The sequence below is a fragment of the Chrysemys picta genome, chromosome 8 (genome assembly GCF_011386835.1).
Source record: "Chrysemys picta bellii isolate R12L10 chromosome 8, ASM1138683v2, whole genome shotgun sequence".
Taxonomy (NCBI): domain Eukaryota; kingdom Metazoa; phylum Chordata; order Testudines; family Emydidae; genus Chrysemys; species Chrysemys picta.
The window spans coordinates 87868514-87893979 of NC_088798.1; the positions used below are offsets into that span (position 1 = coordinate 87868514).

Genomic DNA, 25466 nt, shown 5'->3' on the forward strand with positions numbered 1-25466 from the left:
TTGTACAGAGCATACGCTGAAGAGAATCTGATTGTAGAAGCACCTATGAACATTCACTTTCAGCTTCATTTCTGACAATTAACATAAGCCTCAATGTTATCCTGCCATGGTTCCTCACGGGAACATTATAAATTATTGCTCGTTTTAGGGAAAGAATAAAAATTAAACATCAAACAGAACAAAGATAACAAAGGACTATAGTGTATGAGTGATAAACTGGGTGGGGTGGCTGTTTAACAACAAGTAAAGCATACTGTCATGGGAGAGGGGAAGGGAGGGTGTGAGAAGGCACGAGGAGAGAAACCCAATCAATTTTCAGAGCCAAAGACAAAATTTAGTTGTAACTTTACTATTAATACCAACATTAGTCAACTGAACAGTTGAGATCCTGAGTGAACAGGGATATACATCTGGCTATCGTGAATATAACATCATCTGAGATTTAAGCCTGCTTGCATCACTAGTGAGACTTAAGTTGAGCTCAATGAGTGAAGCAGCTTGCATAAGTAGTATCAATGCATTGCATATGTAAATTTTATGGTCAGTCCTAAGTATGGTGTAAATGCTTACCATGCAAGCTTCTCTCGCGTGATGTACTGATGGATCTTTTTCTAGGACTGTTTTATAATCCTCCAGGGCTTCATCTAGTTTTTCTGTTTTTTCATATAGTTCTGCTCTCCTCAGCAGAGCCCTGATATAGTTAGGATCTAGTTCGATTGCTGGAAAATTAAAACAGAGTGGTATGTTTTAATGGAATGTTTCTACACCCCTTCACATTAATGGTTAAGTGAATACATATATCTTGAAGTTAATTTAGTTTTTTATTTATTAAAATCAAGCATAGTACCAGTTTAATAGAAGATATATCTTAATGGGGGTTGGGGGAGGAGGATGGGACTATATTCTGCATTTGCAAGAGAAAGACTCAAAGAGGATTCTTTGCATCTCCACGGCCGTGTCTACAGGGGAGGTTTAATTCAGAGTTTTTGCATACTAACTGGTATTGGATAGCATGCAATAACTGCATACATATGGCCAACTGTTTTCAGTTTCAGTACAGATTAATGTGTCTACATGGCCACATGGACTTTATGCAAAGTAAGTGTGCAGAATTCTGGACAGGTATCCCATGGTGCTTTGCCTCACTGCTGTGCTCCATGTATCCTGGAACTTTTCTCACTGCACATGTGGGATACATAGCAGAAGAAGTCAAAGGAAGGGACCAGGATTTGGGGTATTATTTATATTACACATAGTAATTATTCTGGACACTTCAGATATAATTTGCAGAGTACCATAAAGCCAATATAGTACAAATACAGGATCTAGAAGATAAAAGGATATCACTTTTAGACAGATGCAGAGGTTGAATTTATGTTCATCTAATGGTGTAAGTCAAAAGTAACTCCACTGAAGTGCTTCTGAATCTACACTGATAACAGATTAAATCTGGTTCAGTACCTATAAATGAATGCTTAGACTGTTTCTAGAAATTATGAAAGAAGCACTTGTGGCACCTTAGAGACTAACAAATTTAATTGGGCATAAGCTTTCGTGGGCTAGAACATCTGATGAAGTGGGTTCTAGCCCATGAAAGCTTATGCCCAAATAAATTTGTTAGTCTCTAAGGGTACGTCTACACTACGAAATTAGTTCGAATTTATAGAAGCCGGTTTTATTGAAATCGGTTGTATACAGCCGATTGTGTGTGTCCACACAATAAAATGCTCTAGGTGCTCTAGTCGGCGGACCGCGTCCACAGTACAAGGCTAGCGTCGACTTCCAGAGCATTGCACTATGGGTAGCTATCCCACAGCTATCCCACAGTTCCCGCAGTCTCCGCCGCCCCTTTGAATTCTGGGTTGAGATCCCAATGCCCGGATGATGCAAAACAGTGTCGCGGGCGGTTCTGGGTACATGTCGTCAGGCCCCTCCCTCCCCCGTCACAGCAACGGCAGACAATAGATTCGCGCCTCTTTACCTGGGTTACCTGAGTTACCTGTGCAGACAACATGGAGCCCGCTCAGCTGAGCTCACCGTCACCATATGTCCTCTGGGTGTCGGCAGACGTGGGACTGCATTGCTGCACAGCAGCAGCTGCTAACTGCCTTTTGGCGGTAGACGGTGCAGTAGACTGGTAGCCTTCATCGGCGATCTGGGTGCTGGCAGCCGTGGGGCTTGCCTTTTGGCAGTAAATGGTGTATTACGACTATTAGCCGTCCTATTACAAGTCGGGTCATCGCACATTAGCAGAGTCTTCCCCGAGCAGCCGATTGTGCAATAGGCCTGAAGACCATCGTCATACGCCGCCCCGTATTTGCTGCCAAGCACCCAGAAAGATGCCGAGGGCTATCAGTCACGCTGCACCGTCGTCTTAAGATGTAAAAAATAGATTTGCTCTGTATTCATTTGCTTCCCCCTCCCTCCGTCAAATCAACGGCCTGCTAAGCCCAGGGTTTTCAGTTTAATCTTTGGGGGGAACATTCTGTGTGACAGTTGTTTGTGTTTCTCCCTGATGCACAGCCACCGTTCTTGATTTTAATTCCCTGTGCCTGTACGCCATGTCGTCACTCGGCCCCCCTCCCTCCTTCCCCTAGTCCGTCAGATACTACGTTTGCGCCACAGCTCAGAGAGCCGAGAAGCGGTTCGCGCCTTTTCTTTGAATTCTGGGTTGAGATTCCAATGCCCGGATGATGCAAAACAGTGTCGCGGGCGGTTCTGGGTACATGTCGTCAGGCCCCTCCCCCCTCGTCACAGCAACGCAGACAATAGATTCGCGCCTTTTTACCTGGGTTACCTGTGCAGACAACATATCACGGCAAGCATGGAGCCCGCTCAGCTCAGCTGAGCTCACCGTCACCATATGTCCTCTGGGTGCTGGCAGACGTGGGACTGCATTGCTACACAGCAGCAGCTGCTAACTGCCTTTTGGCGGTAGACGGTGTAGCATGAGTGATAGCCATGGGGCTGGCAGCCGTAGGGCTGCATTGCACCAGCCCCTTGCCAGGCGATGGTATATTATGACTGGTATCCGTCGTCATCGTATTGGTGTGGCTGTCAATCATGGCCACCTGGGCAGACATGCTACTGTTTCGATGATGATGGCTACCAGTCGTAATATACTATTTTCTGCCAATTGCCCAGTATTGTCTGCTAAGCACCCAGAAGAGGCCGAGGGCGATGCTGGGTGCTGGCGGACGTGGGGCTGGCAGATGTGGGGCTGCATTGCTACACAGCAGCAGCCCCTTGCCTTTTGGCAGATGATGGTATTTTATGATTGGTATCCGTCATCGTCGTACTGGTATGGCTGTCACTCATGCTGCACCGTCGGCTGCCACCTTAAGATGTAAAAAATAGATTTGTTCTGTATTCATATGCTTCCCCTTCCTCCGTGAAATCAATGGCCTGCTAAGCCCAGGGTTTTCATTTTAATCTTTGGGGGGACCATTCTGTGTGACAGTTGTTTGTGTTTCTCCCTGTTCCTGTACCTGTACGCCATGTCGTCACTCGGCCCTCCCTCCCTCCCGCCCTCCCTCCTTCTCCTGGTCCATCAGATACTACTTTCGCGCCTTTTTTCTGACCAGGCGCCATAGCTAGCACTGGGATCATGGAGCCCGCTCAGATCACCGCGGCAATTATGAGCACTATGAACACCACGCGCATTGTCCTGGAGTATATGCAGAGCCAGGACATGCCAAGGCGAAACCCGGACCAGGCGAGGAGGCGATTGCAGCGCGGCGACGAGAGTGATGAGGAAATTGACATGGACATAGACCTCTCACAAGGCACAGGCACCAGCAATGTGGAAATCATGGTGTCACTGGGGCAGGTTGATGCCGTGGAACGCCGATTCTGGGCCCGGGAAACAAGCACAGACTGGTGGGACCGCATCGTGCTGCAGGTATGGGACGATTCCCAGTGGCTGCGAAACTTTCGCATGCGTAAGGGCACTTTCATGGAACTTTGTGACTTGCTGTCCCCTGCCCTGAAACGCCAGGATACCAAGATGAGAGCAGCCCTCACAGTTGAGAAGCGAGTGGCGATAGCCCTGTGGAAGCTTGCAACGCCAGACAGCTACCGGTCAGTCGGGAATCAATTTGGAGTGGGCAAATCTACAGTGGGGGCTGCTGTGATCCAATTTGCCAGGGCAATGAAAGACCTGGTGATAGCAAGGGTAGTGACTCTGGGCAACGTGCAGTCAATAGTGGATGGTTTTGCTGAAATGGGATTCCCAAACTGTGGCGGGGCCATAGACGGAACCCATATCCCTATCTTGTCACCGGAGCACCAAGCCACCGACTACATAAACCGCAAGGGGTACTTTTCAATGCTGCTGCAAGCCCTGGTGGATCACAAGGGACGTTTCACCAACATCAACGTGGGATGGCCGGGAAAGGTACATGATGCTCGCGTCTTCAGGAACTCTGCTCTGTTTCGAAAGCTGGAGGAAGGGACTTTCTTCCCGGACCAGAAAGTGACCATTGGGGATGTTGAAATGCCTATCGTGATCCTTGGGGACCCAGCCTACCCCTTAATGCCATGGCTCATGAAGCCGTACACAGGCAGCCTGGACAGGAGTCAGGACCTGTTCAACTACAGGCTGAGCAAGTGCCGAATGGTGGTGGAATGTGCATTTGGACGTTTAAAAGCGCGCTGGCGCAGCTTACTGACTCGCTCAGACCTCAGCGAAAAGAATATCCCCATTGTTATTGCTACTTGCTGTGCGCTCCACAATATCTGTGAGAGTAAGGGGGAGACCTTTATGGCGGGGTGGGAGGTTGAGGCAACTCGCCTGGCCGCTGATTACGCGCAGCCAGACACCAGGGCGGTTAGAGGAGCACAGCAGGGCGCGGTGCGCATCAGAGAAGCTTTGAAAACGAGTTTTGTGACTGGCCAGGCTACTGTGTGAAACTTCTGTTTGTTTCTCCTTGATGAACCCTCCAAACCCCCCCCACCGACCCGGTTCACTCTACTTCCCTGTAAACCAACCACCCCACCCCACCCTCCCCTCCCGCTTGCAGAGGCAATAAAGTCATTTTTTTTTAACATTCATGCATTCTTTATTAGTTCCTTACAGAGGTAGGGGGATAATTGCCAAGGTAGCCTGGGATGGGTGGGGGAGGAGGGATGGAAAAGGACACACTGCATTTTAAAACTTTAACTCTTATTGAAGGCCAGCCTTCTGATGCTTGGGCGATCATCTGGGGTGGAGTGACTGGGTGGACGGAGGCCCCCCCACCGTGTTCTTGGGCGTCTGGGTGAGGAGGCTATGGAACTTGGGGAGGAGGGCTGTTGGTTACACAGGGGCTGTAGCGGCGGTCTCTGCTCCTGCTGCCTTTCCTGCAACTCAACCATACGCTCGAGCATATCAGTTTGATGCTCCAGCAGACGGAGCATTGCCTCTTGCCGTCTGTCTGCAAGCTGACGCCACCTATCGTCTTCAGCCCGCCACTTGCTCTGTTCTTCCCGCGATTCAGCCCGCCACCTCTCCTCTCGTTCATATTGGGCTTTTCTCATCTCCGTCATTGACTGCCTCCACGCATTCTGCTGTGCTCTATCAGCCTGGGCGGACATCTGCAGCTCCGTGAACATCTCGTCCCTCGTCCTACGTTTTCTCTTTCTAATGTTCACGAGCCTCTGCGAAGGAGAAACATTTGCAGCTGGCGGAGGAGAAGGGAGAGGTGGTTAAAAAAGACACATTTTAGAGAACAATGGGTACACTCTTTCATTACAAGGTCGCATATTTCGGCTTGCAGGCAGCCATCGTAGGCCACAGTGTTTTGGCTTTTTTAACCTTCTTAACATGCGGGAAAGGTTGCAAACAGCAGCGCATTTCCCATATCAAGGATGAATTGGGTTGTCCATTTAAAATGGGGTTTCAATGTAAAAGGAGTGGCTGCGGTTTCCCGGTTAACATGCGGCACAAACACAAGTAAACCCCCCCCCCCACACACACACACACGATTCTCTGGGATGATCACTTCACCCCTCCCCCCACCGCGTGGTTAACAGCGGGGAACATTTCTGGTCAGAAGAGCAGGAACGGGCGCCTCTGAATGTCCCCTTAATAAAATCACCCCATTTCAACCAGGAGAGCTTTCTGGAGATGTCCCTGGAGGATTTCCGCTCCATCCCCATACACGTTAACAGACTTTTCCAGTAGATGCCAGGGCAAAGTAATCATTAAACACGCTTGCTTTTTTTTTGTAATGTTTACAAATAGTTACAAAGTTACACTCACCAGAGGTCTCCTGTGTGCCCTGAGGGTCTTGGGTGAGTTCGGGGGTTACTGGTTCCAGGTCCAGGGTCACAAACATATCCTGGCTGTTGGGGAAACCGGTTTCTCCGCTTCCTTGCTGCTGTGAGCTACCTACAGTACCTCCATCGTCATCATCCTCCTCGTTCCCCGAACCGTCTTCCCTGTGTGTTTCTCCAGTGAGAGAGTCATAGCACACGGTTGGGGTAGTGGTGGCTGCACCCCCTAGGATCGCATGCAGCTCCGCGTAGTAGCGGCAAGTTTGCGGCTCTGCCCCGGACCTTCCGTTTGCTTCTCTGGCTTTGTGGTAAGCTTGCCGTAGCTCCTTAATTTTCACGCGGCACTGCTGTGTGTCCCTGTTATGGCCTCGGTCCTTCATGGCCTTGGAGATCTTTTCTAATACTTTTCCATTTCTTTTACTGCTACGGAGTTCAGCTATCACTGCTTCATCTCCCCATATGGCGAGCAGATCTCGTACCTCCCGTTCGGTCCATGCTGGAGCTCTTTTGCGATCCTGGGAGGACTCCATCACGGTTACCTGTGCTGATGAGCTCTGCGGGGTCACCTGTGCTCTCCACGCTGGGCAAACAGGAAATGAAATTCAAACCTTCGCGGGTCTTTTCCTGTCTACCTGGTCAGTGCATCTGAGTTGAGAGTGCTGTCCAGAGCGGTCACAATGAAGCACTGTGGGATAGCTCCCGGAGGCCAATAACGTCGAATTCCGTCCACACTACCCCAATTCCGACCCGCAAAGACCGGTTTTATCGCTAATCCCCTCGTCAGAGGTGGTGTAAAGAAACCGGTTTAAAGGACCCTTTAAGTCGAAAGAAAGGGCTTCGTTGTGTGGACGTGTCCAGGCTTAATTCGGTTTAACGCCGCTAAAGTCGACCTAAACCCGTAGTGTAGACCAGGCCTAAGGTACCACAAGGACTCCTCGTCGTTTTTGCTGATACAGACTTACACGGCTACTACTCTGAAAGAAGCATGTTGATTCAATGTATGCTTTTTCATCTCCCTATTCTCTTGACAGACACAACCATGATTACCAGTGCAGCTGGGACAGAATGCTTAGCTTCTGTACAACAGTAACCTGCTAATAAACAAGCTCTCAAGACATTTCTCCACCCAGTTTTCAACACAGGAAAAAGCACCTTTTAAAAACAAACAATCCCCCAAAACTAAAATAATTTTTAATGCAAGCAATGCAGCCCAAAATATTCTAGCCAAACATAGCTTGTTTCTTCTTTTTAGAGGGACAAGGACAATGCTGCAGTCAGCAAGATGCAGGTCGGTGTGAATTGCATTGCTATGCTCTAAGTGTTGCACTGCAGCTTGTGAGCCAAGCCCTTAGAGACTGTCAAATGATGATAACGTTTAAATCTTGTAACACTGCACAGCTGATTGATTTCCTTTCAGCCAGTACAAAATTAGTAGAAGCATTTAAAAAAAAAAAAAAAAAAAAAAAACAGGAAGAGGAAGAAAGCAAAGTGGAACAAGTCAGTTAAATGTTGCTACTTTCAAAAAGGCAAGAATACTAGTAACACTTACAAAAAAATGCTTACTGTATAAGCAGCGATGGCACTCAGCCACTGAATTAGTTCTCCATTTGGTAAGGCTGGACTTTTGTCCCAGCTGTTATAAAGAGTATAACACACATCCAAGACCAGACATCTGGGGATTTACATGGGGATGAGTTGGTGGATGCAACAGTACACAGCTGAACAGATTTCATCAAGAGATAAAACTAGGCAGCATGGAAATCAGAGCACGAGGTCAGCAATAACGTAAAAGACTTAGACAAAGGGATTTGGTGCCTTTCATTCCAAGGGACCACATAATTCCTTGCACTTCAAGGTTAAAACTCTTAAGATTTGGAGAGCTGGGTTGGCTTTACAAGAGTAGCTGCAGGAGAAAGGGCAGCTTCTGTAATAAGATTTTGCTACTATCACACTGCAAACACCATTCTTATTTGCAGTGGAGAAACAGGACATTTCAGGTAGTAAAAGCCTGACAGCCATTTTATAAAGTTAATCCAAGATACTTGCCCCTATCACCATGACCTCCCTCTGAGTGATTTTAAAAATAAATAAATAAATAAATAATTGCCTTGCCAAAAATTGCAGCCCTACTGAGTGGCATGATTAATGCACCAATGACATTGCGCAGCAGCAGCACGTTCAGAATCAGGAAAAAGGATCGTACCTTTGCTGCAGTCACTTAGGGCAGCTTCTGTCTTGTCCTAAAACCAAATCAATAATGTTAAGTTTGTTTACCCCATTTCTAGTGATATAACTGAATACATACTTATAAGTGCCAGTTGGGAATGAATACTTTTGTAGAGACCCATTAAAAGCCTTAAATTACATTAGCAATATGCTAGAGATGTCTAAACCAGAAAGAGGCCAGCTTTCCATGACAGCAACTGGGGTCAGAGTCATGTGACTACATACTCATCTAATTTGCAATCAGCAGCTCACACAAGGGAGTGTGCAAAAGGCTGAGTCACTCATGCAGGCCTCTACTCCACTGAAGTGTCTACTGAACTTCTCTCCACCTACTGGGATCTGGTCCAGTTGCTTGAGGGGTTAGTGCTGAAGCCATAGGCCAGGGGTAGGCAACCTATGGCATGCATGCCAAAGGCCGCACGTGAGCTGATTTTCAGTGGCACTCACACTGCCTGGGTCCTGGCCACCGGTCCGGGGGGGCTCTGCATTTTAATTTAATTTTAAATTAAGCTTCTTAAACATTTTAAAAACCTTATTTACTTTACATACAACAATAGTTTAGTTATATATTATAGACTTATAGAAAGAGATAATCTAAAAACATTTAAATGTATTACTGGCACACGAAATATTAAATTAGAGTGACTAAATGAAGACTCGGCACAGCACTTCTGAAAGGTTGCCGACCCCTGCCATAGGCCAACACTTCCCCCATACTCCCAACTCAGTCCCTGTCCATGTGTGCTGATCCACTTGACAGCAGATTGCTGTCTTTAACAAAGAGCAATGCAGGAGACACCTTGCAGTGGAAGAGACTAGATTTTAGTGCACATGTGCTCTGCCTTAACTTGCAATGGAAGATGAGAGGGTTTCTGGCTGTATTGGAATGAGGGCAGATAAAAAGTTTAATAAACATCTTATTTTCATCCAAAATAACTGGAGTAACAGAGAACAAAGTCTGAGAAAGAGATATACAATGCAGGATGGCTTCTAAACAGTGTTTTTTTCCATAAGGCACCAACTGGTCTTTCAAGAAATGTCTGATTAAAATATCTATTGTACTGCTGAGTAAACATATCTGTAGCAGGCATAAATTAAAAAAGACTGACAAGTTATTGTGGAAGCCCCTTAAAACAAAGATACTCTAGATCTCCAGGGCATGGTGTTAGCCTAACCAAAAGCCATTATTCTGCTAGGAGTAGGGTTGCCAGACATCTGGTTTTCAACCAGAATGCCCAGTTGAAAAGGGACCCTGGTGGCACTGGGCTGTTAAGAGTCCGGTCAGCGGCACAGTGGAGGCCCAGGGCTAAGGCAGGCTCCCTGCCTGTGCTAGCTCTGCATGGCTCCCGAAAGTAGCTGCCAGGTCCTCGCGGTCCCATGGCACAAGTATTGGCTCCGCAAGGCCCATTGGCTGGGAACCGCAACTTATGGGAGCTGTGCAGGTGGCGTCTGTGGGCATGGGGGCAGTGTGCGGAGCCTCCCTGGCCACCCATGTGCCTAGAGGCTACAGGGACCTGGCACCCGCTTCCTGGAACTGCGGTAAGCACCGCCAGGAGCCCACACCCCAACCCTCTACCCCATCCCAGAGCCCCCTCCTGCATCCCAAACCCCTCATCCCCAGCCCCACCCTAGAGCCTTCACCCCCTTCCACATCCCAACCCTCTGCCCCAGCCCAGTGAAAGTGAGTGAGGGTGGGGGAAGAGCGAGCGACGGAAGGAGGGGAGGTGGAGCGAGCAGGGATGGGGCCTCAGAAGGGGTGGGAGTTTGGTTTTCTGCCATTAGAAAGTTGGCAACCCTAATAAGGAGACATCATACTAATTGTTCATCTCCAACTCATTTATTCCCCTTGTACACTTTGGCAATTACTGGATTAGTTCTCCAGTGACATGGATTTTTAACATCTGGATTGTGAAGATATTTTGCTGTTTATAAATATGCTCAGATAGCATTCATGTTGGAGAGGCTATTGCAGCAGCTGCTAGAGAGAATCTCATTTTATTCTCTGCTCTAATAGTCTGGTAGTATAAAAAGTCTAGGTGGTTCTACTTGAGCAAAAATGCTCAGCTGACCTTCTGGCACTTAATATCAGCTATAGGACAGAGTACTCTAATATTAGAGACTGTCACAATGTTTTCTATCCCCAATTCTATCCCTGCATGTTGGATGGTCATGCAAGTTTTCTTCGGGTATTGTAAATAGCTGGTGTGGGGGTGGAGAGGAAGGAGGGAGAAAAACGTGTATCTATTCAGAATACATTTAAAAGCAACAGAAGGAGAAATTGCTTTCTACTCCTAAATTCTTGATTCCACCTCTTAAGCTGTCAGAGGTTACTTATCAACATACACATGGCCTGTATAAAAACAGTGTTGAAAACTGTATAAGCTTTTCTATGACACATGGTATTCAAGTGCCTTAGACAATTAATTTAGACCAGGGTCGGCAACCTTTTAGAAGTGGTGTGCCAAGTCTTCATTTATTCACTCTAATTTAGGGTTTCACGTGCCAGTAATACATTTTAATGTTTTTAGAAGGTCTCTTTCTATAAGTCTATAATATATAACTAAACTATTGTTGTATGTAAAATAAATAAGGTTTTAAAAATATTTAAGAAGCTTCATTTAAAATTAAATTAAAATGCAGAGTCCCCCAGACCGGTGGCCAGCACCCAGGCAGCATGAGTGCCACTGAAAATCAGCTCACGTGTCGCCTTCGGCATGCGTGCCATAGGTTGCCTACCCCCGATTTAGACCCACAACTTTCCTGTGAAGCAGGGAAGTATTGCTGAATGCTCACTGTTAAGTCCTGCTCCAGTTCCCACTGAGGTCAATGGCATAATTCTCAGGCCTAAATGGGAGCCAGATAAGGTACTAAGGAGTTGTCCTGGCTGGCTCCTCACTCATCTCCATTACCCTCTTTTTAACCACAGTTCTGCAGCAATTTTGGTAGCACATTTATTGTGATGAAGACCATCATACCCACACCACAACTTTTAACTGATTTAAAAAAAAAAAAAAAACTGGATAGAGGCACAGTTCCCTTGACTGGTTACAAATTATACATTTGGTTCCCCACAACAGATTTTCTCCCAACAGCTATGTTTGTGTCTCCACAGCTACCATGCTGCTTAACAGTGTATCAGTGCATTCTGGTAATATCTGGACAGCTATCCCATAGTGACTAAGCAGGGGATAGAGCAATGGCTCTCAACCTTTCCAGACTACTGTACCCTCTTCAAGCGTCTGATTTGTCTTGGGTACCCCCATGTTTAGCCTCACTTAAAAAACGACTTGCTCACAAAATCAGACATAAAAATACAAGTGTCACAGCATACAGTTACTAAAAAGATTGCTACAAATAAGCTAGCTAGCATAGAATCATAAAATAAATCAATATAAATATTCTAATTCTATATACTATACCAGTGGTTCTCAACCTCTTTGCAATGTGTTACCTGGGCCGCAGGTTGAGAACCACAGCATGCTCTCCCCCCACCCACTCCCAACCCAAGTGCCTCACACCCAGAGACCCCTCCACAGAGTGGGTCCAGGAGTGGAGCCCTGGGTGGAGGGCCAGCCGGCCGGGCAGCTCCCGGATCCTCACCCGCCGCAGCTGTGCGATTGGGCTGCATGTGGCCTGTGGGTTGAGAACTGCTGTACTATACACTGAAATGTAGCAGTATAAACAAGTCAGAGTCTGTATGAAAAATTTTAGTTTGTACTGACTTCTCTAGTACTTTTTATGTAGCTAGTTGTAAAACCAGGCAAATATCTAGATGAGTTGATGTATCTACCCCCAGAACACCTCTGTATCCCTGGCTGTATGCATGTACCCATGGTTGAGAACCACTGGGAGAGACGACATACACAAAAAGCAGAAGCAGTAGCATATGAGGCAGTGTGCTCTAGTCTGTCCTACCACACAGACAGCAGAGACAAAAGAGGATCAGCCAGACTGGTTGATAAAAGCATGGTTAGGAAGTCCTGCCCATGTCATAACGCACTGAACTGGTTACTGGAAGACAATCATATGACAATTTAGGCCTCTACCAGGGCCAAAACACTGACTTGCCAAAGTTACTAAACAAGAAGTAACCAGGTGGTGTGGAGACACTAGCCATGTTTAGAGACAGCCATGCCCACAACTAGTTATGAACTCAGTTAAGAGTTGTAGCATGGACAGATGTGCCTACAGAAGACTCAACTCCAACCAGTGGGATCAACTGCATTTTTCAAATCAGTTCCCCCCACCACGTGCCCCAAATCTCCACCAGTATTTCAACTGAGATGAACAACAACAACAAGTCAGTGAATAATAAAACCTGGAAACTATGGCTTAATTCCTTCAAGCTCATTCATTGACTCTTGTATATTCACAATACTCTGAAAGTACATTCACCTGTTTCATTCTTGCAGCAGCTCTGTTTGAAAAGAAAACAGACCTGTCTTTTTGGTAGCAGGCTGGGCAAACCTGTACAGCTTTCGTATAGGAGTCTTCTGCTTCCCCATATTCTGAAGATTGAAGAGAAAAAAAACAAAACAAAACACAACACAACATTCATTGCATCTGCCAGTAGAATTAGTGAGAGCCACATAGCTTAAACTCTCTGGGAAAACATATTCCTCAATATCTGAAGCAACATCAGTTTTATAACAAAAGCAAGACTCAGCCTTGGTCTACACTACGAGTTTAAGTCTAATTTAGCAGCGTTGCATTGATTTAACCCTGCACCCGTCCACACAACTAAGCAGTTTTTTTCGACTTAAAGGGCTCTTAAAATCGATTTCTGTACTCCTCCCCCGACGAGGGGATTAGCGCTGAAATCGACCTTGCCGGGTCGAATCTGGGGTAGTGTGGGGTAGTGTGATTGCAATTCGACGGTATTGGCCTCTGGGAGCTATCCCAGAGAGCTCCATTGTGACCGCTCTGGACAGGGCTCTCAACTCAGATGCACTGGCCAGGTAGACAGGAAAAGGCCCACGAACTTCTGAATCTCATTTCCTGTTTGGCCAGCGTGGCAATCCGCAGGTGAGTGCAGATCTCATCAGCAGAGGTGACCATGATGGAGTCCCAGAATCGCAAAAGAGCTCCAGCATGGACCGAACAGGAGGTACGGGATCTGATCACTGTATAGGGAGACGAATCTGTGCTATCAGAACTCCGTTCCAAAAGACGAAATGCCCAAAAATTTGAAAAAAAATCTCCAAGGGCATGAAGGACAGAGGCTATAACAGGGACCCACAGCAGTGCCGAGGGAGGGTTGACTGACGACATGGCTTACAGGGAATTAAAATCAACAATGGGGGTGGGTTTGCATCAAGGAGAAACACACATAACTGTCACACAGAATGGCCCCCTTAAGGATTGAACTCAAAACCCTGGGTATAGCAGGCCAATGCTCAAACCACTATCCCTCCCCCCACTATTCCAGGCAGGACTGAATCTCCATTAAACTTTTCAAGGTGCCCCTGACAGACCTCACCAAAATGATTGTCGGACGTTGATTTCACCGAGGGAGGGGGGGGGGAGCCAATGAATACTAAACAAATCTGGTCTCTTTCTTGTTTTGATCCACTCCATCTCTCTTATACATCTTAGGCTGGCAGCAGACGGTGCAGTACGATCGCTAGACATCGTCGTCTCCTGGCTGCTAGCCAGAAGACGGTGCAGAACGACTGCAGGCAGGACTGACTCTCTAGGAGATGAAACTTAAAGAGAATTTACCTGGAGTCACTCCCATTTTTGTCCAGGCACCCGACAGACCTCACCGAGGTCTGCCAGGAGCACCCATGTCTGCCCAGGCACCCCGACCAACCTCACCGAGGTCGGCTAAAAGAGCACCCAGGAGACGCCGACGATGGCTACAAATCGTAATGCACCGTCTACTGCCAAAAGGCAATGAGCTTCTGCTGTGTAGCAATGCATTACCACGTCTGCCAGCACCCAGGAGATGTACGGTGACGGTGAGCTGAGCGGGCTCCATGCTTGCCATGGTATGGCATCTGCACAGGTAACCCAGGAAAAAAAGAGTCGAGAAATGATTGTCTGCCGTTGCTTTCACAGAGGGAGGGAAGGGGGGGGGGCTGACGACATGTACCCAGAACCACCCACAACAACGTTTTTGTCCATCAGGCATTGGGATCTCAACCCAGAATTCCAATGGGCGGTGGAGACTGCGGGAATTGTGGGATAGCTACCCACAGTGCAACACTCCAGAAGTCGACGGTAGCCTCGGTACTGTGGACACACTCTGCCGAGTTAATGGTCTTAAGTGGGGACACATACAATTGACTGTATAAAATCGATTTCTAAAAAATCGACTTCTATAAATTCGACTTAATTTCGTAGTGTAGACATCCAGTCAGCTGCTCTCAGAAAAAGTGCCCTGCTGAATTAGAATACATACCAATGACAATAGTTTTGTCATTTTAAACCAGCACCTCTAGTAGGATACTAGCTATGTTAAAATGCCAAGACATGGACCCAGTACTACAATCTCTAGATTTGTGCCACTGCTGTGCATATTTTAATTCATATGCCTCACTTCCAAACTCTGCCCTTTCTTTGAAGTTAAAAAGTGCAGCAAAGTTTCAAAATAAAAACAAATGTTTTTCTTTAGTTGAAGCCAGCCCAACACTGATCTGAAAAATCATGACATGACATCAGTACCTCCTCTCAGAACCTAGGGAGGAATCCTGACCTGATGAGAGATGCTAAACCTCTTTAAAGAACAGTTCTTCTCTAGATCATGCCTTGAAGATACACCCATATCCAAGCTTAATACAGCAAAGGGTAAGTGAAGGAAGGAGATACTTGTTATTAATCACTGTCAGATTTCCAAAAAGTAAAGGACCCAGCAGGTTGATTTTTCTCCCCTCCTGCGTATTCCAGCAATAAGTTTTCCTTACACATTATATCACAAAGTTTCAATCATCCATTATAGAAAGCTCTCTCTAGTGAGCTGTGTTGGAGGCAAGTATCCATTTCTGTGGGATCATTACTCTAATAAGTATATTAATGATACTTTCCTTTGGTGTGCATTGCACCAAGTACTTTTTAGCACTTGGTCTCTAGCATTTATTGTTGTCGATTAGATCTCCCTCCTCCTCTTTGGTTGCTGATGGTTTTGTGGGAGGGGAAAAGAGACCCAAGGGTGATGGAAAACATATCTACCTTAAGGTTTGCCACAGTATCTAATTGCTGATCTAAGTATTAACTAATTTCAGAATTTATTATGTTAAAGAACATTAACCCACCTCCTTTCTTAAACTGCTCGTTTCCTTTCTCCTTTAACGTTGTGCTCTCCTTTCTTCTTTTCTGCAACAGATCAGAGAATTTCAGTGTCTCACTGGATTTAACTGAAATGAACAAGTAGGTCAGCTAGTTCTGCATTACTATGAAAGAAAATGAGAATGAAAAGTAACCAAGAGAATAGAGACAACACCTTTGTAGCTGTCAAACAGTTAATTTACTATTATACATATTGGGTGTATCATCACACTGGATAGGGGCATAAAGGGCTCGGATTTATAAAATAAAATATATATAAGGGACATTTTAAAAATAATTTTTTTATGAATGTTTGCATTTTGGCATTTACTGTTTGCTTCTTCTTTTGGAAGAATAATACCTTTCTAGTGCCATTTAATTTCATTCCATTCAAACTGTCTACATAAGATCTGTCTAGTCAGTGAAGTCCTGCAAGTTATTATTTGAGACACCCTGTCCAAGAAGTTTATAATCAGCGGGCTGTGAACCCTGATGGGGAGGGTTTAAGATTGATGGGATGCAAAAAGTGCACTTCCAATGCAGCAGAGACAACAGACTAGTCCAAATGTGATACTGTTGTCTTGGAATAGACTTATTATGCAGAAGGATTGGTTAACAGAACATTCTTTTTTCTCCAGTGAAAGTAATGTAGATGTCAAGCACTACAAGCAGCTAGAGGCTGAAAAACGGGTCACTGGCACAAATAAATGGGCTTACTAAGGGAAGAAATACACATTTTCTCCTTGCTGTATCTCTTAGCATTGCTCACGGATGACTAAACAACCAGCCATCAAACCCAAAGGCTGGGAGAAGGTTCTATTAGATAGTGAAAACTGCAGGGGTGTGTTTTCAACCACAAATATCTTAACAGCACTGCTGGCATAAGTGATGTTGGCATGAATGCCTTTAGCTAACACTGCAAATACAGAAGGATGTCACCAAGCCATCTCCAAATGATCACTAAGGAATACTTGGCACACAAATATAGCTCATGGAAATAAAAACAAAATGTCATAGGGTAAGAGTACAAGGGACCCGAGATTCAAGAGACAACGTGCAACTCCTTATTTCTGTGGCAAGTGATCATTTTGACCATTGATTTCTCACTCTCATGTGCGCACGTGCACACAGAGTGTTCAAATTTAAAGCTTATAAATTATAGCTCATTGAGCGATTAAAAAGCCAACACTGGGGAAAGGAGCAGTTTCCTTCCCTGAAGATTGTGTAAATCAAGGATTAATGCAATTATCTATATCACACAGAACATCTCCTTGGAAACAACTAAATATAGTAGTCTGTGTGGAAAGCTGCATCGTTTCACAGTTGTGACAAGAAGCTGACTCAAACCCAATACAAAGAGAGGGGTTCTTTCTATTGTCTGCTTTGCCCTGGGAAAATAGTTCTCCCAACCACAGACACCACAATGATAATCCAGAAACCACAATAGTTTTCACAGAGCAGACTTCAGGGAACACCATACAATTTTCACATCACAAATAAGTTCACACTCCAGGATCTTGTTCTGATCTTTGGATACATGCTCAGGTACCACAAAAAAAACCCCCAACAACTCATCCACTCGTCATTGGATGAAGTGTGCGCCACAGCGTTCTACTCTACCATTTACAAACCCCATGCATGGTGAGATACTATAGGCATTGGATTATGAGCAAAGACCTCCATTGTCTTCAGAAGTCCATAATGGAGAAAAGCCAGTTATACATAAGGCCTTATGCAGCACTCCAGCATGAAGGCAAAGAGAACATGTGGGCACTTAAATAAAGTGAGTAAGTTGGCACATAAGTGTATAAATTCCTTTTCTACATTCAGGAGTTGGCTGGCCTATTTAGACAGCTACATTTGAAGGCTGAGCCCATTCTTAGGGGAATGCTAATGGAACAGCAGCACCTGCAAGGTCACTTCCTGATGTATGGATGTTGCATAGAAGAGAAATGTATATTCTTTACTGGTACATGCTTCTTGAGGAGAACAAAACAAAAACAAATAGATTTTACAACAGTGAACAAAATATTCAAGTACCAGTATGTAACTAGCTAGCGGCGTTTGCCTCTAAACCTCACTGTTAGGAGGCGATGACCCTACTGGAAAACATGAAGCTGTAAGCTTCCTGCTTTTTACACTGTACTTCCAGCTCACTTGAGTAACAACTGCAAAGTGACTGGTCATCACTTCACTGTGATTATATCAGAACTGTTTTGTGACCCACCAATTTTATTTTCATTATAAGTGGGGAAAAAAATTGTAAGTGACTTGTCTGTGGGACAAATTTTGCAGAATGTCACCCCACTGCCTTATTTTCAGAGTGAGATTTAAGTAGCTGCAGGGCAGATTGCCTGTTCTTCAATCAGTGACACAAGTGGGTCAGAATGGACTTTCAAAATGCTCTATTGGGAAGGGGCGGAAGGTGAGAGAAACTAATCTTGACACCTTGTTTTCCCTGAGGCTTTATTAATATGTTCACTGAATCAAGTACAACTGTTCTGACTTACACTTCATTATATGGTGCTATTCATAAGAGGAATCCAAAGGTCCATTTTCTGCAGTGTAAAAGCCTATGAACAGGGAAATTATGAGCCAGAATAATAATTCTGTGTCAGGAATTTGCCAGTGTCAGGAATTTGCTTTTTGGATGCATGAACTGACTGACATTTAAAAGAAAAAGCCTAGTGAAGATATTAAGTTAATTGCAGTTACTTCTTACAAACTAATACAGTGATCCCTTAATGTTAAGTATGGTCAAAAAGACCCTGATTAAGAGAGGTTTATGAAAATGGGAACTGAAAAAGTAGTGATTGTTAGAGTTTTAAAGGAATTAGAATCACAGGTTAAATCGGTCTGGCAATCAGCAAGAGAGACCGAAGATTAAAGACTAACCCAGAGTAATGGGGAAAAAGTCATCTTGGCCTCCTGACAAAAGAGTATAAGCCCAAGAGAAAAAACCATCATGTACAGTCATATGAACTCTGCTACTTTGTCAAGAAAAAAAAATATCAAAAGTTAAAAATGAAGGCAAAGTAAGCTCGTTTGCTATTGAAAGAAAACAACCTATGCTTCTTTACTCTTTATTCTGCAAGTGATCAGCTTTATAAAAATGCATGAGAAGCTAAATCCCTACATTCATCCTTCAGCTGTCACAGTTAATAGACACCTGCACTGCTGGCCTACAAAACTCCCCATTCAGCAACGCCCGCCCAACTCCTCTGGCTTTCTCTTATAGATTTTATTCGATGGATTGATTTAGCCTTAATGGTGTACTTTACTTAGATCCATTTTTGCCAAAGGCACAAGAAGAGCATGTGCTCTCCCTCTTCTTCTCTGAGGCTATTTGTACAATGTGAAAATGCATCTCTAGTACATCTCTTAAACACTCTCTGGTAAGGTCACTAAGTAGTAATTGCTTACACTGAATCAGGTTCTATCACCAAAGGGTGCATAACAAAGGCACTTATGTCGTTAAGGAAATATAAATTTCTCAGCCTGAAATTCCATTTCCTGATTGTAAATCAGTATTTAGCAGCTGTCTGCTTCCCCCTGCAGTCTTATAAAGTCATTGCTACATCATGAATCCAAGCATCTGAGTTTCACTTTAGGAGTATGGTACTCAGGCCAATCCCAAGACTTCCTGCAGTTATCAGCAATAAGAATTGTTACACTGACAACTCTGGAGGCATGTGCCCTCCATTTATTAACAGAACAGATATATTAAGTATCTTCTCACAGCCCTATCACTGGTCACAATCCAAGCGTGAGAGGATGAGCTCAGTCTCCATCATGCCCATTAAATCCTTGGCTTCTCTGTTGACAGAGACAATCAGAGTGCCAGTTAGTGTGAAATGCAGGGGTGATGAAGCAAACCTGCAGAGCTGTAAAGTTTTCAAAAGGGAGTACAGTAGCCACTTCACATCAGCATACAAGAGTTATAGACGAAGTTTCTTACTTGTGTGTGCAGAGTGTCTCAAGTTGGTAGAAACTGTACTTTCCCGAGAAATGAAAAAAAAAAAAAAAAAAAAAAAAAACACCCTGAAAAATAAGACTAAATAAGTCAGCTAGGAATGCTGAAAAAAAACCAAACAGGTAGTGACAGTAGCTTGCTATGGGCTATGTTTTAATGACTTAGCACTGACCAAATAGTATTAATACAATTTACATTTCTTCCACGCTTAAGGGTAAATTTTCTAAGGCACAAATGGCAGTTAGGCACCTAATTTAGAAAATCCAGCCCTTTTCCAAGATCAACTCTCTGGAGAAATAGCAGCACAGGTGCTCTCCAATAAATGAAGTGACAAGTGGGTTTCTCTCTCTAGCTACAGGGCAAGTCTATTTGAGTTATGGACTTCGGTCATCAATATTTTCTCCCATTTGACCAAAGCAATAGCATATTTTGTAATACTGCTGTCCAAAAACTGCACTCGACCCAAGGTTTAAGAATCTGAAGTGCCTTCCAAAATCTGAGAGGGATGAGGTGTGGAGCATGCTTTCAGATGTCTTAAAAGAGCAACATCCCGATGCGGAAACTACAGAACCCGAACCACCAAAAAAGAAAAGAAAAAAAATCAACCTTCTGCTGTTGACATCTGACTCAGATAATGAAAATGAACATGTGTTGGTCCGCACTGTTTTGGATTGTTATTGAGCAGAACCCATCATCAGCATGGACGTATGTCCCCTGGAATGGTAGTTGAAGCATAAAGGGACATATGAATCTTTAGCACATCTGGCACGTAAATATCTTGTGACGCCAGCTACAACAATGAGAACTGGCGTTCTCATAGCACTTTCAGGTGACGTTTTAAACAAGAAGCGGGCAGCATTAATCTTCTGAAATGTAAACAAACTTGTTTGTCTGACCGATTAGCTGAACAAGAAGTAGGACTGAGTGGACTTGCAGGGTCTGAAATTTTACATTGTTTTGCTTTTGAATGCAGTTTTTTGGTACATAATTCTACATTTATAAGTTCAACTTTCACAATAGAGATTGCACTACAGTACTTGTATAAGGTGAATTGAAAAATACTATTTATTTTGTTTTTATACAGTGCAAATACTTGTAATAATCAAAAATAAATATGAAGTGAGCACTGTACACTTTGTATTCTGTTTGTAATTGAAATCAATATATTTGAAAATGTAGAAAACATCCAAAAATATTTAAATAAATGCTATTCTATTATTAACAGTGCAATTATCGCAATACATTTTTTAATCGCTTGACAGCCCTAGTAAAAATATACCACCACTGCCTAGATCTTGCACTTCCCACCAGTAGATCTCAAAGTGTTTTACAAAAAAGACAAGTATTGTTATCCCCATTTTACAAATTGGAAAACTGAAGCACCAAGAGGGAAAAAGCCTCGCGCAAAGTCACCAAGCAGGCCAGAATCCAGGTCTACTGAGTCTCATTCCAGTGCTCTATCCACCAGAGCTGTCTCCCTGCCCCAAGGAGCTCATGTAATGACACATGTACAAATTAAGAATAAGGGGATTTATTACATTTTTGTCATATTTTGATTAAATCAGTAAAATGTCACCAAAAAATGAATTAACACTGACTTGGCTGCTCACTCAGCTCTGAGTTCAGTTGCCCTCAACCGTACATATTTCTCCCTATCATTTTCCACTTACGGTAATAAACAGCAAGACTCTAGCAAGACCATTCCCTCCCTCTCCCCCCCCACTTTTTTGGGGGCACACATTGGTATTCAATTTAATTCTGAAATGAAGATAGGGTCAGACATAGATCAAAACCTGTGGTACCAACTAAGAAAGAAACAGCCTACTGCTAAAAAAAAAAAAAAAAAAAATCCATTACAAAACTCTCCAATATTTATCTGTAGGATCAACTTTGAATGTTGTCTAGATTATGATGTGGAGGCTGTTATACAACCTAGTACTAATGTACATCCTTCTCTCGCAGTTTCACACAACTCCACACCTTTCTCTTCTTGCATGCCAAACCATCTCATTCTCCTCCTTCAAATTCCTTCTCAAAATTTACTTTTGGTTTTCTGTTCCACCCTAAATATTTGTTTCCACTCTTGTCCCGATCACTTACATTGATCTCTCTCCATGAAAAAAAAAAGTTACACAGCCTCCTTCCCTGTAAAATAATGGTCTCTCAAGAGCAGTAGTCCCTTCCCTTGTCATCTGTTGTGCCTCCTCATTGAACAACTCTGACATTAACCATGATCTGTTATTCAGCATGTTAACTGTAATTTAGATTGTAAACATACTTTGGACAAAGAACAGTGCATTCTTATATCTGTAAGAATGCTGCATATACCTAGAAAGTTGTAAAAATAAGTCTGCTGAAGGAGCCTTTTCACACAAGTTAAAATGAATCAGAATCACGCCCTTCCCGAGTTTTAAATAGTGGATTACTGTACAGAAAAACTGAGACATTGCTGAGAAGCACTATTAAAATTACCTCCTTAACTGGACAGTCTAATCAGATTTGAAAAGCATGAATCAGTACTTTGAGGACATTTGAGCTATTTTAGAGTAGGCCTATGAATTCATCAATTCTGGAATCGTGAAACCAGGCTACATAATAAGCTAACAGAAAGAAAGGCTCTATGTCCTAACACATCAAAACCAGAGAACCAGAGTGCTCATAAAGCAATTTTATAAGATTTGGAACTTGGATTTTTATTTTTCAGTCTTCATTTTTCCAAACAGCAAAAAAAGTGACTCATGAAATTATTAAAATATATTAGATAACTTGACTCCTAAATCCTTTAGAAATATTTAAAAACTCTTAGAGCAGCATCATTTATAGCAAAAATCTCATCATATTACTGAAATGAATATTGTTAGTTGAACTCTAATTTTTAAAAACAAGATTTTTCAAGTTAATATTAATAGAAGTGTAGTGTATTCACTGGATTTTTTTTTTTTTTTAATTAAAGATTTCCCAGATGAAAAAGCAATTCAAACCGCTGCTGTATGGTACTAGGGAATGAGAACCAAATAGAAACTGATTAGTCTATTTCCATTGTCCAAGCTGAATGAAGTGCACGTAAGCAAGCAGCATAAATAGTGCAAAGTGTGTCCGCCCAACCTAATTTTAATAACTTGAAGGGATACAGTCAACTTTAAATCTAACTGACAACTTGCTTTAGGAAATTTGCTAGAAGGTACTAAAACTGTCCTGAATCCCTATGCCAGATTTTAGTTTTATAACCACGTTATCTTATTTTGCACGGTGCTTTTCTCCACCCTGTCACTGATCAGGGCTTAGCTGTCTAAACAGGGGGAAAACTGTGAAAGTGCTGTCAAATGCACAAAGTAAAATGAAAAACAAAACAAAAACCCCAGAACAGATTCCCCCGTCCCGCCCGCAGTCTTTCAGTTATAATTATCTAAAGTTATTACTTATACCAAAAGTAGGTAAAAAATACACACAGAAATCTGATGGGGGGGGGGAGGAGGAGGAGGAGGGGCAGAAGGGGAGGGAGAGTTTGACATCATCCCTTTAGAGTATTCTTAGTGATCCAAAGAAAAAGAAAAAAAAGGTTAAGTGAATTTTAACTTGCCAGTGTCTTTTTAAAAGTTTAGTAGCATTAAAGGTAGTGTCCATAAACTTCATTTGCACATTGGATTAAATGTATTAAAAAGAGATCAAAAAGAGAAAATGTGTTTAAAACAGATATTAACAAGTTAAAAAATTGTAATGTAATCTCAATAAAAAGTTACCTGTTTTTCTTCCTCTGGCATATTTTTTTCCAGTTCTAATAAGTATTCTTCATCTAATTCTGTCTGCTTCCCTGCAGGATCCTCTCTGTTGTCTCTCTCCTGTTCCATTCCTGGTTCCTTTACCTCAAAGGAGTCATTACAGTCATGAAAACACTCATCTGCTGCTCTAGCCTCTTGGGAAGAGGAATGAAGATCTCCCCGGTCCATGCTTCTTGCATGATGTGCATCTTTGGAACCAGCTGTCAAAGGACTGGTGCTCTCTGATGACTTCTGATCAGAAAGCTTTAAGTCATGGAGCAATTCTTCAGGTGGACTGGATTCTTCAGTCTCTTCCATCTTGAAGGAAGCTTTTGAAAATAAGGGAGAAATAATAATCCTCAGTACTTACAGTACACAGCACTTTCAGTCACAAGACTTCAAAGTACTTCATACATTTTAGTTTACCCTCACATTGCCAATCTCTGAGGTAAACAGTTATCCCATTTTACAGATAAGGAACTGAAGCACAGTATTTAAGTGACTTTCACTTGTTCAACTCAATCTTGTGAGCACTTACACATGTGAACAACTTTACTCACAGGAATGCTTACCACTGGATTCTATACGACTACTCCCACAGGTAAAGTTATGCATGGGAGTAAGTGTTCAGAGTAGGCCCTAGCTCATCACTGCATTGTGACAACTCCCTTGAACACGCAGCAGTCACTCGCCCCTCCTCTCTCACAGCATCACCATCTCCCTGGATGCCTGCCAAGCCCCTAGTCTAGACAGCATCGCCACATACGGCTCCACCCAAGCCAGGCTTCCCCACCCATTCTCCCATGCCTCTTAACACAGCATCCCTCACCCAGTCTTGCTTCTCTATCTTTCCCATCATACATTCCCATAGACCCACTGGTCCAGCAGCTCCACACTTATCCCCCCCCCGAAACCCTAGGCACCACCAGGTCAGCATTCCTCCCACTAGCCCACCCCGAGCCCCAGGTACCCCCAGCTCAGCAATCCCCCACATATGCCATCCCCCCAAACACCCCCAGATCAGCATACCACCCACTTCTCCTCCCCTGCCCCAGCACCCCCAGGTCAGCATTCCCCTCACTCGCGCCAGGCACCCCCAGGTCAGCATCCCCCTCACTCGCCCCAGGCACCCCCAGGTCAGCATCCCCCCACTTGCCCCGAGCCCAGGTCCCCCCGCCCCATGAGAGCAGCCCCAGAGACCCCGGGCGAGAGTCACGGCTGGTGCCCCGCCCCCACACCTTAGGAAGGGAGCGGGATACCCGTCCCCACCAGACTTCAGCAAGAACCGGCTTCGCTTCAACTCCTGCTGGCGACTAGCGTCCCCTCTGATCTCTCACCGTCCATAGCCCGGTCACTTCCTGCCTCTTCCAGCCAATAGAAGCTGAAGGTGCGGGGCTGGCTGGGAATTGGAGTCTTGTGATGACCTATGAGGTAACAGTAACTTCCGGTAAGGGGAGGGATGTGTAAACATGGATGGAGTAAGAGGCAGGGGCCCCTGCTGTCTTGAGGGGTGCAAGGGGTGGGACTAGGGGTCCTCTACGTCATCCAGTTTAGACGTTCCCTCTGGTGATAAGATATGGGATGGCGACGAAAGCTGTCCGTACAGAATGTTTCGAGGCGCCATCTTGGATTAGGACAGGGAGCGGCCATCTTGTGTTACGGCAAAACAAGAGGGCTGCAGCGAAGGGACGTGGTTAGTGCCGTGCGCTGCGTTCGCAAGGCACGCTAGTGCTGCTGCAGTGCCTGTGCAGGCTGCCTTGGCATCCCCTAAGCCAAAAGAGAGACTAATGACCGGGGTTGGTTGGCAAGCCCCAGCCTTCACAAAAAGGGCACAAAAAGCCATGGGCTCTAATTAACAGCAGTTAATTCCTTTTAGCTTCTTTTTAATTTGTCGATTCAAAAAGGGACGACATTTTTGTGGATAACATGAATATCCACAGTTAAATAGTTAATGCTAACAGAAGTTTTGGAAAGGATATTAAACCACA

The 25466-nt window shown here is 44.3% G+C and overlaps 1 protein-coding gene across 6 annotated transcripts in view; it reads right to left on the bottom strand.

The window, feature by feature from the left end:
* Positions 1-25138, bottom strand: part of TTC1 (tetratricopeptide repeat domain 1) — a 49907-nt gene extending 24769 nt beyond the window's left edge. Inside the window, exons 1-6 of one of the 6 annotated variants that reach the window (XM_005298006.5) lie at positions 24748-25138; positions 23461-23807; positions 15735-15795; positions 12877-12989; positions 8459-8495; positions 571-719 (exon numbers count right to left, since the gene is read on the bottom strand). In XM_005298006.5, coding sequence (XP_005298063.1) covers positions 571-719; positions 8459-8495; positions 12877-12989; positions 15735-15795; positions 23461-23796 — 696 coding nt within the window. In that variant the 5' untranslated portion in view covers positions 23797-23807; positions 24748-25138. Of the gene's footprint in view, positions 1-570; positions 720-5035; positions 5661-6241; positions 8496-12876; positions 12990-15734; positions 15873-23460; positions 23808-24050; positions 24194-24716 lie in introns of those variants that run through there. The other 5 variants (XM_005298004.4, XM_005298005.5, XM_005298003.5 and 2 more) reach the window with 5 other exon arrangements.
* Between the last annotated feature and the right edge of the window lie 328 nt (positions 25139-25466).